This window comes from Neovison vison, chromosome 9, assembly GCF_020171115.1.
Source record: "Neovison vison isolate M4711 chromosome 9, ASM_NN_V1, whole genome shotgun sequence".
Classification (NCBI taxonomy): domain Eukaryota; kingdom Metazoa; phylum Chordata; class Mammalia; order Carnivora; family Mustelidae; genus Neogale; species Neogale vison.
The window spans coordinates 47,614,835-47,627,775 of NC_058099.1; the positions used below are offsets into that span (position 1 = coordinate 47,614,835).

At 45.3% G+C, this 12,941-nt stretch overlaps 2 protein-coding genes and 1 pseudogene across 2 annotated transcripts; all 3 read right to left on the minus strand.

Annotated features, from left to right (window-relative positions):
• LOC122916922 (interferon alpha-1/2-like) lies at positions 1-600 on the minus strand. The gene has a single exon (XM_044264309.1). It carries the CDS (start codon positions 562-564, stop codon positions 1-3), a length of 564 nt encoding a protein of 187 aa, XP_044120244.1. The 5' UTR covers positions 565-600.
• Positions 601-5,893: 5,293 nt separating this feature from the next.
• On the minus strand, positions 5,894-6,493 carry LOC122916923 (interferon alpha-1/2-like). The gene has a single exon (XM_044264310.1). It carries the CDS (start codon positions 6,455-6,457, stop codon positions 5,894-5,896), a length of 564 nt encoding a protein of 187 aa, XP_044120245.1. The 5' UTR covers positions 6,458-6,493.
• A 5,202-nt stretch (positions 6,494-11,695) lies between these two features.
• LOC122916733 lies at positions 11,696-12,310 on the minus strand (annotated as a pseudogene).
• Between the last annotated feature and the right edge of the window lie 631 nt (positions 12,311-12,941).

Sequence of the window (12,941 nt, forward strand, 5' to 3'; positions counted from 1 at the left end):
TCACTTCCTGCTCCGCAATCTCTTATGCAAGACTGTTGACGCATACAAGGGTTTCATGATCTCTGCTCGGACCATCTCCCAGGCACAAGGGCTGTATTGCTTCTCTTGCAGATACAGGGAGATTCTCTGGAAGTAGTTCCTCAGGATGGAGTCCCCATTCACCAGGGGCACCTCTCCCACCCCTGCCTCCTGCAGGGGACAGGCTTCCAGGCGGCCCAGCTGCTCAGAAAGTCCCGAGCACAATTCCTCCAGGAGGGTCGTGTTCCAAGGAGCAGGTGAGGCCTCTGTGCAGAAGAGGTGGAAGGTCTTCCGGTTCGTCACATGGAGGACAGAGAGGGCTTGAGCCTTCTGCAGCGCCTTGCCGTCAAACACCTCCTGGGGGAAGCCAAAGTCGTTTGTGTAGTTGTCACAGGAGCTAGCAGACAGTCTCCTCATTTGTCCCAGGAGCATCAGGGCCCTCCAGTGCAGCAGGCTGTGGTCCTGAGGCAGGTCACATCCCAAAGAGCCAAGGGAGTGGCTGCTGAGCACCATCAGGGCCATCAAGAAGGAGTAGGGCAGGGCCATTGGGGATCCTGCAGATGCTGTTGTCCTGGCTGTGGTGGGCACGTTTGGGACCCCTGGCTCTAGCTCCTCTGAACATCTTCTCTTGTGCATGAGGCTTAAGTAGGGGACATAGGAGTTTTCGATTTCTGAACGTTTCCCTTACTTTCTACTTCTCCTTTTGCTTTCCTTTCTACACTTTCTCCTGGGTTGTAGAGCACGGGTTTCTCAACCGTTTCTTTTTCCTATTGCCATCTCCTGATACTGACTTTTGAATATTTATGTAATTGAACCTTCCAGCAAAACTTGGGAACACATATCTACAGTATATACAGTTATGTATGTATATCTCTGATTTATAGATAAAAAAGAGATCATTTTATTCCATTTATTTAATTCAGGGTTAATATTGACTAAATACTTCAACTGAAAGCTATATTTTAAAGATATTTATCCTTTATTGGATATCGAATTATGATAACTGATGTCTACTTAAATGGAAATATAAAGGTACAAAGCAAATTAAGTATTTCTAGTAGGACATAATAATTTCGGTGTCCCTAGATACTGAGAATTATTCCAAATTGCTAACAGCCAATTATTTATTCAATTATTATTGTATGTTTGTTTTTAGTTTACTGTATTTTAATATGGCCTCAATGAGAAAAGGATTTTTAACTTCACTTGCTGCTAGATACTCATCCAGTTATTCCCATAATGTTTTTTCTATTTAGTACCAGATAATATTCCTGATACAATGAATTAGTATTGAAGAATTAATTGATTATGTAGAATCTATTAGTATTTTATTTCCAAAGCCCCACATCAAAACAAGGCTCAAACACCAGCAACATCCACAAGACTGCCCATGGCACATTAAAGCATTGTTCCCAACCCTAACAACTACTTGTTACATTGTTGGAAGCAACTGGAACAAGTGTTCTCTCAGGTGGGGGGATGCTGAAATGGGGAGAGACCTTGTAGCTCCAGAGCAGGAAGGGTGGGGAAAAACTCAGGATCTTCTGCTCACTGTAACTTGGAACCTATCGGCTCTTTTTTTAAAAAAGGGCATTTTTGTTGAAGTTCATGGCTTAAACGCTAGCAGAGTCTGTTCATTCCAGGAAAGTTTTTGTTTCTGTGTGTTTGTGTTATTTTGCTTGCTCTGGAGGAATATCTCCCACCAGGCGACCGACTTCTGCATACAAGATGAGCCCGTGTGCACACCTGGTCACTGTCTAGCCCACCTTGCCCCCTCGCTGGCAGCCTCCCCTGTAAAGACTGTGACGGGCCACAGAACAGCAGCCTCCTGCTCCTATCTCCTCTCTGCTCCTGCCACTGTGACATCACTGCAGTGGGGACATTCCCTCAGGTCAACAATAGTCACCAGGAGAAAAAAAACAAAAAGGATTCTGCTAGGAGAGTTTCGAAAAACCTGGAAATTACAAACAACTTGAGTTCTTCTTTGTGGCTTTGTCATTGGAAGTAAAAGGGCCAGACAGAAACCACAAAGGAAAAGGAAGCAGCTGTGTGAATGGGCAGGAGAGGCTCCTGTGGAGGGAGGGTGGAGGGGAGCTCACAAGAGGTTACTACACTGGGGGAGAGGGAAACTCTGTGATTGGAGAGTGAAAGGATGGGATCTCGGAGGGCGTGAGCGAAGGGGAAATGTGCTGTACCAGAACATATGGAGTATGGGGACATAGGTACAGTGTATATGTATACATATAACATTACTGTGTATCTAATTACATTCAATGGATAGGACACCCATTCCCAATGGGTATTTTCTTTTTTTCCACAACAGTATTTTGGAGGATCCGCCCTTTATAGTCAGATACAGGGGTAAGGCTACGAGAAGATCAATATTAGGGAAAACATAAATTAATAGTCCCCATCTATTACACTCTCCCTCAGTGGAAGATACTAGATACTAGTGGAAGATACTAAATGTGCCACTTCATTATCACAACAGCTCTAGGAATATTTCCACCTCACTTTACATCCGGGGAAACTGAGCTATAGAGTGTTCAAGTGAGGTTTTCATGATCAAACAACAAGGTGGAAGCAGAATCCAGATGCAGGGCACAGTCCTCTAGCCCATGTCATAAATTCCTGCCTGAGGTCCTTCTTGGAAAATTCTGAAACTTGCCTTCTTCCATACTTCCTGGAGATCATTCTTCCCTGGTTGTGTCCCACCTGCACTGGCTTCCCCATCGCTGTGCCCCTCACAGGCTCCACTTCTCCTTCTCAGCCTTAAATGTTCAAGATTCTCTGAGCTTTAGGGCATCTTCTCATTTCACTCATGTGAGACAGAAGGACTTTCAGTACAGTGCCTCGATTTCCAAATACGCAAAGGAAATTGCGATTTAATATCTCCAGGACATGCATTGTTGGAGAGTCCAGACTCACCCTTGCATCTCCAGTGGGAAGTCTGCTGTCCCCTCTTCCTGACTTTCCTCCTTCAGGCTCCTGGTCACAGATCCTCTTGGCCTCTAGCACTGTGAAGAGGTAGCCTCAGACTACTCTAGAATGATTGCTTTCCCTCTCCCTCTGCTGGCAAAGCCAGCAGATTTCCCTCTGCTCCTCACAGGGGCAGCCAAGCGGTGATTCCTAAGGTACAACTCACAAACCAGTGGGCTGCACCAACTAGGGAGGACTGGACATTGTAACTACCCAGTGGAAACACACAGAGCCTCGAGCCATGCTTCCGTAACAGCTCAAGTTCCTACCATTGCCTGCTCCTGGCGAGTGTGATTGTCTGCGTGCTCCTTTTTCTCCGGGTAACAGCGCTGAGACTGGCCCTGGGACCTCAGCTGTGAGTGGATCTAAGAAGAGTTGTTGTCTTCCGTCTTCTTGTAATTGGTGGTTGTTGGTTTTGGTCTTGTTGCTGCAGCTGTGAGGTCATGAAAACTGTTCCAACAGGTTCAGTGTTGATCCAGAAACCAGAGGATCCTGCAATACGTGAACACATGAACAACTTCAGGCTAGCTCTGTCCTGCGATGGAAGCCCTTAGGGACAGTCCTGTCACAGACACATTTTACCCACAATGCTGAGTAACTTAACTCAACACATTGTATGGCTGAAGGAGAAAGAGGAGTCCTTAGAAAGCTGGAACTCATGGCTATGTGACTTAGTGTTGTAGGTCAAGAGTATCATTTGCAGGTCCCTTTCTTGCTTTCTTCCTTTTTATCATTTCCCTTTCCTTATGTCTTCATTTGAATATGAAGAGATGGGTCGCCAGATTTTGACTAGACTCCTTCCCAGGTAGTCACTCTGTTTCTTCTGTCTCAGATGGAGATGGATTCTCTGGAAGCAAGTCTTCAAGGCTAGGGCAGGGCACTCAAACCCAGGGACGGCTCCCCCACTCCCATCGCAGGTACCACACAGGTTTCCAGGGTTCTGGCTGCGCCAGCTGGGCCGGGTTCAAGCTGCAAACGGCAGAGCCCAGTGAGGAAGAGGGTGAAGGTCAGCTGAAGCATCTCAAGGAGGACAGACTTGGTGTGGACCTCCTGGAAGTGGCAGCCACGCTCCCTGTCCCAGTGGAGGTGTCCCTGGTTCAGAAGAAGGGACTGATGCTCCTCCTCTGTTCAGAAGCAACAGGTCCACCTGTGAAGCTGCCCGGGGCCAGGAGGCAGCTCACAGCCCAGAGCTGAGATGCTGCCACGGAGATCCAGGAGGAGCCTAGCCGAGGGGATGGGCGCTGCACCTGAGAGCTTCTGGTGGCCTGGCGGACCAGTGGGGGGTTCCCTGGCCCCTCATTCATCTTCAGTTCTTTCTATTCATGAGTCTTCAATAGACCAGGGTAGTTTTCATTTGCAGAATGTTCCTGTACACTTTTCATGCCTTTTCATTTTTGTTTGCTTTTCTTTATATATGCTTTACATAGCTTAGAAGACATTTGAAGATTCGCCCATTTCAATTATTAGTTTAATTTTTCATGGAAGTTTAATTAGCCCAAAGAAGGTAAATCTCCCAATCTATATTCTATCTATAGTCACTAGCTTCTGTTCTGTTCCTCGCCTTTCCTCTGCCGCCATTATGGTTTCTGGTGAGTAATTCCGTCAACACAGGTGGTCCCCGTGGTCACAACCCTTCTACTTCCCGGCTTCATGGACCCTTTTCATGCACCCTTTGCTATGATGTAATTCCTTGAAGCATTTCTCGGCTTTGAAATAGACTCTTAACCAATATTTGCTCTTATGCTACTGCCTGAGGGACATTCCACCTTTGTCTGCAGTGCGGCTCTTTTCTCCCTTACCCAGGGGAGGCTTGAGGCACCATTTCTCAGTCTACGCTCTCCTTCAGGCAACCGCTTCCCTCCCTGGGCTTTATGTGAATGGAATGGCTTGTAAATGGCAGGATCAAGGATCCATTTGTTTGTTTTCTTTTGTTTTGTTTTGTGTTTTTTAAAGATTTTATTGATTTATATGACACACAGAGAGACAGGGAGCACAAGCAGGGGGATGTGAGAGGGAGAAGCAGACTCCCAGCTGAACAGGGAGCTCTACACAAGGCTTGATCCCACGCCCCAGCATCATGACTGAAGCCTAAGGCAGACACTTAAACAACTCAACCACGGGTGCCCCTGAACGATCCGTTTTGTAAAGAATATTCATACTTGGGCATCTACCAGTGTGATTTAGAACATATCCGGTGCTTCTCATTTTTTCCTCACAGGTCTGCTTCCTTTTCTACTTACTGAATTCATATTATCCCTTCTTCTACTCTTCCCTTTAACATAACTGATATTAGTTCACTTCAATTATTATTCCAAGGTTAGTTTTTCTACAAAATCCAAGATACCAACACAGCATTGGACTTGTGAAGTCTGCCTTTCCCGTGACGACAGCATGCAAAGTGACTTCCAGGAAGTCGATGCGATTACTTCTAATGTGAAAACGAAATAACGAGTGAGAGAGTGGTACAATCCGTTCCTTCATCAGGTTGTAATCAGACTTGTTTCCTGCTTCAAAATGAAACAAATGCAAGAAGTTTTCTATAGAAACATTTAATGAACAGAAAATAAAGAATTTAATATACATAAAACATATACAATTCTCTTAACCACAAAGGGTAGGTACAACTAATATAATACAATAAAAAACTTAAACTTATAAATAGTGAAATAAATAGCGATATAAATAGTGAAATAAATAGGCAGATCAGCATGGTCATCTGAAGGCGACAGGTGTTTGTAACATTGACTTCAAGTAGCTTAATACTACTGAATACATGTGACAAAGTGATTCAGTTCATGTCATGATGACAGCAGAAATGAGAGTCTTTGACACTACAGGACACATGGGAGTGTGATAGTATTCTTCAGAGAGAATCATTCCCATCTTGAAAGGGGTGTCACTTCCTGCTCCGCAATCTCTTATGCAAGACTGTTGACGCATACAAGGGTTTCATGATCTCTGCTCGGACCATCTCCCAGGCACAAGGGCTGTATTGCTTGTCTTGCAGATAGAGGGAGATTCTCTGGAAGTAGTTCCTCAGGATGGAGTCCCCATTCACCAGGGGCATCTCTCCCACCCCTGCCTCCTGCAGGGGACAGGCTTCCAGGCGGCCCAGCTGCTCAGAAAGTCCCGAGCACAATTCCTCCAGGAGGGTCGTGTTCCAAGGAGCAGGTGAGGCCTCTGTGCAGAAGAGGTGGAAGGTCTTCCGGTTCGTCACATGGAGGACAGAGAGGGCTTGAGCCTTCTGCAGCGCCTTGCCGTCAAACACCTCCTGGGGGAAGCCAAAGTCGTTTGTGTAGTTGTCACAGGAGCTAGCAGACAGTCTCCTCATTTGTCCCAGGAGCATCAGGGCCCTCCAGTGCAGCAGGCTGTGGTCCTGAGGCAGGTCACATCCCAAAGAGCCAAGGGAGTGGCTGCTGAGCACCATCAGGGCCATCAAGAAGGAGTAGGGCAGGGCCATCGGGGATCCTGCAGATGCTGTTGTCCTGGCTGTGGTGGGCACGTTTGGGACCCCTGGCTCTAGCTCCTCTGAACATCTTCTCTTGTGCATGAGGCTTAAGTAGGTGACATAGGAGTTTTCGATTTCTGAACGTTTCCCTTACTTTCTACTTCTCCTTTTGCTTTCCTTTCTACACTTTCTCCTGGGTTGTAGAGCACGGGTTTCTCAACCGTTTCTTTTTCCTATTGCCATCTCCTGATACTGACTTTTGAATATTTATGTAATTGAACCTTCCAGCAAAACTTGGGAACACATATCTACAGTATATACAGTTATGTATGTATATCTCTGATTTATAGATTAAAAAAGAGATCATTTTATTCCATTTATTTAATTCAGGGTTAATATTGACTAAATACTTCAACTGAAAGCTATATTTTAAAGATATTTATCCTTATTGGATATCTAATTATGATAACTGATGTCTACTTAAATGGAAATATAAAGGTACAATGCAAATTAAGTATTTCTAGTAGGACATAATAATATCGGTGTCCCTAGATACTGAGAATTATTCCAAATTGCTAACAGCCAATTATTTATTCAATTATTATTGTATGTTTGTTTTTAGTTTACTGTATTTTAATATGGCCTCAATGAGAAAAGGATTTTTAACTTCACTTGCTGCTAGATACTCATCCAGTTATTCCCATAATGTTTTTTCTATTTAGTACCAGATAATATTCCTGATACAATGAATTAGTATTGAAGAATTAATTGATTATGTAGAATCTATTAGTATTTTATTTCCAAAGCCCCACATCAAAACAAGGCTCAAACACCAGCAACATCCACAAGACTGCCCATGGCACATTAAAGCATTGTTCCCAACCCTAACAACTACTTGTTACATTGTTGGAAGCAACTGGAACAAGTGTTCTCTCAGGTGGGGGGATGCTGAAATGGGGAGAGACCTTGTAGCTCCAGAGCAGGAAGGGTGGGGAAAAACTCAGGATCTTCTGCTCACTGTAACTTGGAACCTATCGGCTCTTTTTTTAAAAAAGGGCATTTTTGTTGAAGTTCATGGCTTAAACGCTAGCAGAGTCTGTTCATTCCAGGAAAGTTCTTGTTTCTGTGTGTTTGTGTTATTTTGCCTGCTCTGGAGGAATATCTCTCCCACCAGGCGACCGACTTCTGCATACAAGATGAGCCCGTGTGCACACCTGGTCACTGTCTAGCCCACCTTGCCCCCTCGCTGGCAGCCTCCCCTGTAAAGACTATGACGGGCCACAGAACAGCAGCCTCCTGTTCCTATCTCCTCTCTGCTCCTGCCACTGTGACATCATGCAGTGGGGACATTCCCTCAGGTCAACAATAGTCACCAGGAGAAAAAAAACAAAAAGGATTCTGCTAGGAGAGTTTCGAAAAACCTGGAAATTACAAACAACTTGAGTTCTTCTTTGTGGCTTTGTCATTGGAAGTAAAAGGGCCAGACAGAAACCACAAAGGAAAAGGAAGCAGCTGTGTGAATGGGCAGGAGAGGCTCCTGTGGAGGGAGGGTGGAGGGGAGCTCACAGGAGGTTACTACACTGGGGGAGAGGGAAACTCTGTGATTGGAGAGTGAAAGGATGGGATCTCGGAGGGCGTGAGGGAAGGGGAAATGTGCTGTACCAGAACATATGGAGAATGGGGACATAGGTACAGTGTATATGTATACATATAACATTACTGTGTATCTAATTACATTCAATGGATAGGACACCCATTCCCAATGGGTATTTTCTTTTTTTCCACAACAGTATTTTGGAGGATCTGCCCTTTATAGTCAGATACAGGGGTAAGGCTACGAGAAGATCAATATTAGGGAAAACATAAATTAATAGTCCCCATCTCTTACACTCTCCCTCAGTGGAAGATACTAGATACTAGTGGAAGATACTAAATGTGCCACTTCATTATCACAACAGCTCTGGAATATTTCCACCTCACTTTACATCCGGGGAAACTGAGCTATAGAGTGTTCAAGTGAGGTTTTCATGATCAAACAACAAGGTGGAAGCAGAATCCAGATGCAGGGCACAGTCCTCTAGCCCATGTCATAAATTCCTGCCTGAGGTCCTTCTTGGAAAATTCTGAAACTTGCCTTCTTCCATACTTCCTGGAGATCATTCTTCCCTGGTTGTGTCCCACCTGCACTGGCTTCCCCATCGCTGTGCCCCTCACAGGGTCCCCTTCTCCTTCGCAGCCTTAAATGTTCAAGATTCTCTGAGCTTTAGGGCATCTTCTCATTTCACTCATGTGAGACAGAAGGACTTTTAGTACAGTGCCTCGATTTCCAAATACGCAAAAGAAATTGCGATTTAATATCTCCAGGACATGCATTGTTGGAGAGTCCAGAATCACCCTTGCATCTCCAGTGGGAAGTCTGCTGTCCCCTCTTCCTGACTTTCCTCCTTCAGGCTCCTGGTCACAGATCCTCTTGGCCTCTAGCACTGTGAAGAGGTAGCCTCAGACTACTCTAGAATGATTGCTTTCCCTCTCCCTCTGCTGGCAAAGCCAGCAGATTTCCCTCTGCTCCTCACAGGGGCAGCCAAGCGGTGATTCCTAAGGTACAACTCACAAACCAGTGGGCTGCACCAACTAGGGAGGACTGGACATTGTAACTACCCAGTGGAAACATACAGAGCCTCGAGCCATGCTTCCGTAACAGCTCAAGTTCCTACCATTGCCTGCTCCTGGTGAGTGTGATTGTCTGCGTGCTCCTTTTTCTCCAGGTACCAGCGCTGAGACTGGCCCTGGGACCTCAGCTGTGAGTGGATCTAAGAAGAGTTGTTGTCTTCCGTCTTCTTGTAATTGGTGGTTGTTGGTTTTGGTCTTGTTGCTGCAGCTGTGAGGTCATGAAAACTGTTCCAACAGGTTCAGTGTTGATCCAGAAACCAGAGGATCCTGCAATACGTGAACACATGAACAACTTCAGGCTAGCTCTGTCCTGCGATGGAAGCCCTTAGGGACAGTCCTGTCACAGACACATTTTACCCACAATGCTGAGTAACTTAACTCAACACATTGTATGGCTGAGGCAGAAAGAGGAGTCCTTAGAAAGCTGGAACTCATGGCTATGTGACTTAGTGTTGTAGGTCAAGAGTATCATTTGCAGGTCCCTTTCTTGCTTTCTTCCTTTTTATCATTTCCCTTTCCTTATGTCTTCATTTGAATATGAAGAGATGGGTCGCCCAATTTTGACTCAGACTCCTTCCCAGGTAGTCACTCCATTTCTTCTGTCTCAGATGGAGATGGATTCTCTGGAAGCAAGTCTTCAAGGCTAGGGCAGGGCCCTCAACCCAGGGGCGGCTCCCCCACTCCCATCGCAGGTACCACACAGGTTTCCAGGGTTCTGGCTGCCCCAGCAGGGACGGGTTCAGGCAGCAAATGGCAGTGCCCAGTGAGGAAGAGGGTGAAGGTCAGCTGAAGCATCTCAAGGAGGACAGACTTGGTGTGGACCTCCTAGAAGTGGGAGCCACGCATCTTGTCCCAGTGGAGGTGTCCCTGGTTCAGAAGAAGGGACTGATGCTCCTCCTCTGTTCAGAAGCAACAGGTCCACCTGTGAAGCTGCCCGGGGCCAGGAGGCAGCTCACAGCCTAGAGCTGAGATGCTGCCACGGGGATCCAGGAGGAGCCCAGCCGAGGGGCTGGCGGCTGCGTCTGAGGGCTTCTGGTGCCCTGGCCCCCAATTCATCTTCAGTTCTTTCTATTCATGAGTCTTCAATAGAACAGGGTAGTTTACATTTGCAGAATGTTCCTGTACACTTTTCATGCCTTTTCATTTTTGTTTGCTTTTCTTTATATATTTGAAGACATCGCCCATTTTAATTATTAGTATATTTTTTCATGGAATTTAATTAGCCCAAGGAAGGTAAATCTCCCAATCTATATTCTATCTATAGTCACTAGCTTCTGTTCTGTTCCTCGCCTTTCCTCTGCCGCCATTATGGTTTCTGGTGAGTAATTCCGTCAACACAGGTGGTCCCTGTGGTCACAACCCTTCTACTTCCCGGCTTCATGGACCCTTTTCATGCACCCTTTGCTATGATGCAATTCCTTGAAATGTTTCTCAGCTTTGAAATAGACTCTTAACCAATATTCGCTCTTATACTACTGCCTGAGGGACATTCCACCTTTGTCTGCAGTGCGGCTCTTTTCTCCCTTAACCAGGGGAGGCTTGAGGCACCATTTCTCAGTCTACGCTCTCCTCCCAGGCAACTGCTTCCTTCCCTGGGCTTTATGTGAATGGAATGGCTTGTAAATGGCAGGATCAAGGATCCATTTGTTTGTTTTCTTTTGTTTTGTGTTTTTTAAAGATTTTATTGATTTATATGACACACAGAGAGACAGGGAGCACAAGCAGGGGGATGTGAGAGGGAGAAGCAGACTCCCAGCTGAACAGGGAGCTCGACACAGGCCTTGATCCCACACCCCAGCATCATGACTGAAGCCTAAGGCAGACACTTAACCAACTCAACCACGGGTGCCTCTGAACGATCCGTATTGTAAAGAATATTCATACTTGGGCATCTACCAGTGTGATTTAGAACATATCCGGTGCTTTTCATTTTTTACCTCACAGGTCTGCTTCCTTTTCTACTTACTGAATTCATATTATCCCTTCTTCTACTCTTCCCTTTAACATAACTGATATTAGTTCACTTCAATTATTATTCCAAGGTTAGTTTTTCTACAAAATCCAAGATACCAACACAGCATTGGACTTGTGAAGTCTGTCTTTCCCGTGACAACAGTATGCAAAGTGACTTCCAGGAAGTCGATGCGATTACTTCTAATGTGAAAACAAAATAACGAGTGAGAGAGTGGTACAATCCATTCCTTCATCAGGTTGTAATCAGACTTGTTTCCTGCTTCAAAATGAAACAAATGCAAGAAGTTTTCTATAGAAACATTTAATGAACAGAAAATAAAGAATTTAATATACGTAAAACATATACAATTCTCTTAATCACAAAGGGTAGGTACAACTAATATAATACAATAAAAAAATAACTTAAATCTTATAAATAGTGAAATAAATAGGCAGATCAGCATGGTCATCTGAAGACGACAAGTGTTTGTAACGTTGACTTCAAGTTGCTTAATACTCCTGAATACATGTAACAAATTGATTCAGTTCATGTCATGATGAAAGCAGAAATGAGAGTCTTTGACACTACAGGACACATGGGAGTGTGATAGTATTCTTCAGAGAGAATCATTTCCATCTTGAAATGCTCCGCAATCTCTTATGCAAGACTGTTGATGCATACAAGGGTTTCATGATCTCTGCTCGGACCATCTCCCAGGCACAAGGGCTGTATTGCTTGTCTTGCAGATAGAGGGAGATTCTCTGGAAGTAGTTCCTCAGGATGGAGTCCCCATTCACCAGGGGCGGCTCTCCCACCCCTACCTCCTGCGGGGGACAGGCTTCCAGGCGGCCCAGCTGCTCAGAAAGTCCCGAGCACAATTCCTCCAGGAGGGTCGTGTTCCAAGGAGCAGGTGAGGCCTCTGTGCAGAAGAGGTGGAAGGTCTTCCGGTTCGTCACATGGAGGACAGAGAGGGCTTGAGCCTTCTGCAGCGCCTAGCCGTCAAACACCTCCTGGGGGAAGCCAAAGTCGTTTGTGTAGTTGTCACAGGAGCTAGCAGACAGTCTCCTCATTTGTCCCAGGAGCATCAGGGCCCTCCAGTGCAGCAGGCTGTGGTCCTGAGGCAGGTCACATCCCAGAAAGCCGAGGGAGTGGCAGCTGAGCACCACCAAGGCAACTAAGAAGGAGCAGAGCAGGGCCATTGTGGATTCTGCAGGTGCTGTTGTCCTGGCTGGCATGGGCATGTCTGGGACCCGTGGCTCTAGCTCCTCTGAACATCTTCTCTTGTGCGTGAGGCTTAAGTAGGGGATATAGAAGTTTTCAATTTCTGAACGTTACCCTTACTTTCTATTTCTCTTTTTGCTTTCCTTTCTACATTTTCTACTTGGGTTTATAGAATGGGTTTTTCAACTATGTATTATTTTCTTTAAGTATTATCCTTGCCTTCAGAATCTTTTTGGATTTTTTTTTTAAAGATTTTATTTATTTATTTGTCACAGAGAGATCACAAGTAGGCAGAGAGGCAGGCAGAGAGAGAGAAAGGAGGAAGCAGGCTCCCTGCTGAGCAGAGAGCCCAATGCGGGACTCGATCCCAGGACACTGAGATCATGACCTGAGCCGAAGGCAGGGGCTTAACCCACTGAGCCACCCAGGCGCCCTTTTTGGATGTTTTTTAATGGAAATTTCCAAGAAAACTTAATATCAGGGAGACATAGTATATATCATTATTTAATGTATTTTTGTCTGTGCTTCAAGATTAAAAAAAAAAAGTATGACTTTTATCGAAATCGGGGTCCAGAATGACTAAAAATTTTAAGCCAATAGTTATATTTTAAAGCTATTGATGCTTATGTATGTAAGTAAATTTGATGAGTG

Excerpts from the sequence above, each read along its gene's own strand:
- LOC122916922 (XM_044264309.1), bottom strand. The coding sequence starts at position 564 with ATGGCCCTGCCCTACTCCTTCTTGATGGCCCTGATGGTGCTCAGCAGC.
- LOC122916923 (XM_044264310.1), bottom strand. The coding sequence starts at position 6,457 with ATGGCCCTGCCCTACTCCTTCTTGATGGCCCTGATGGTGCTCAGCAGC.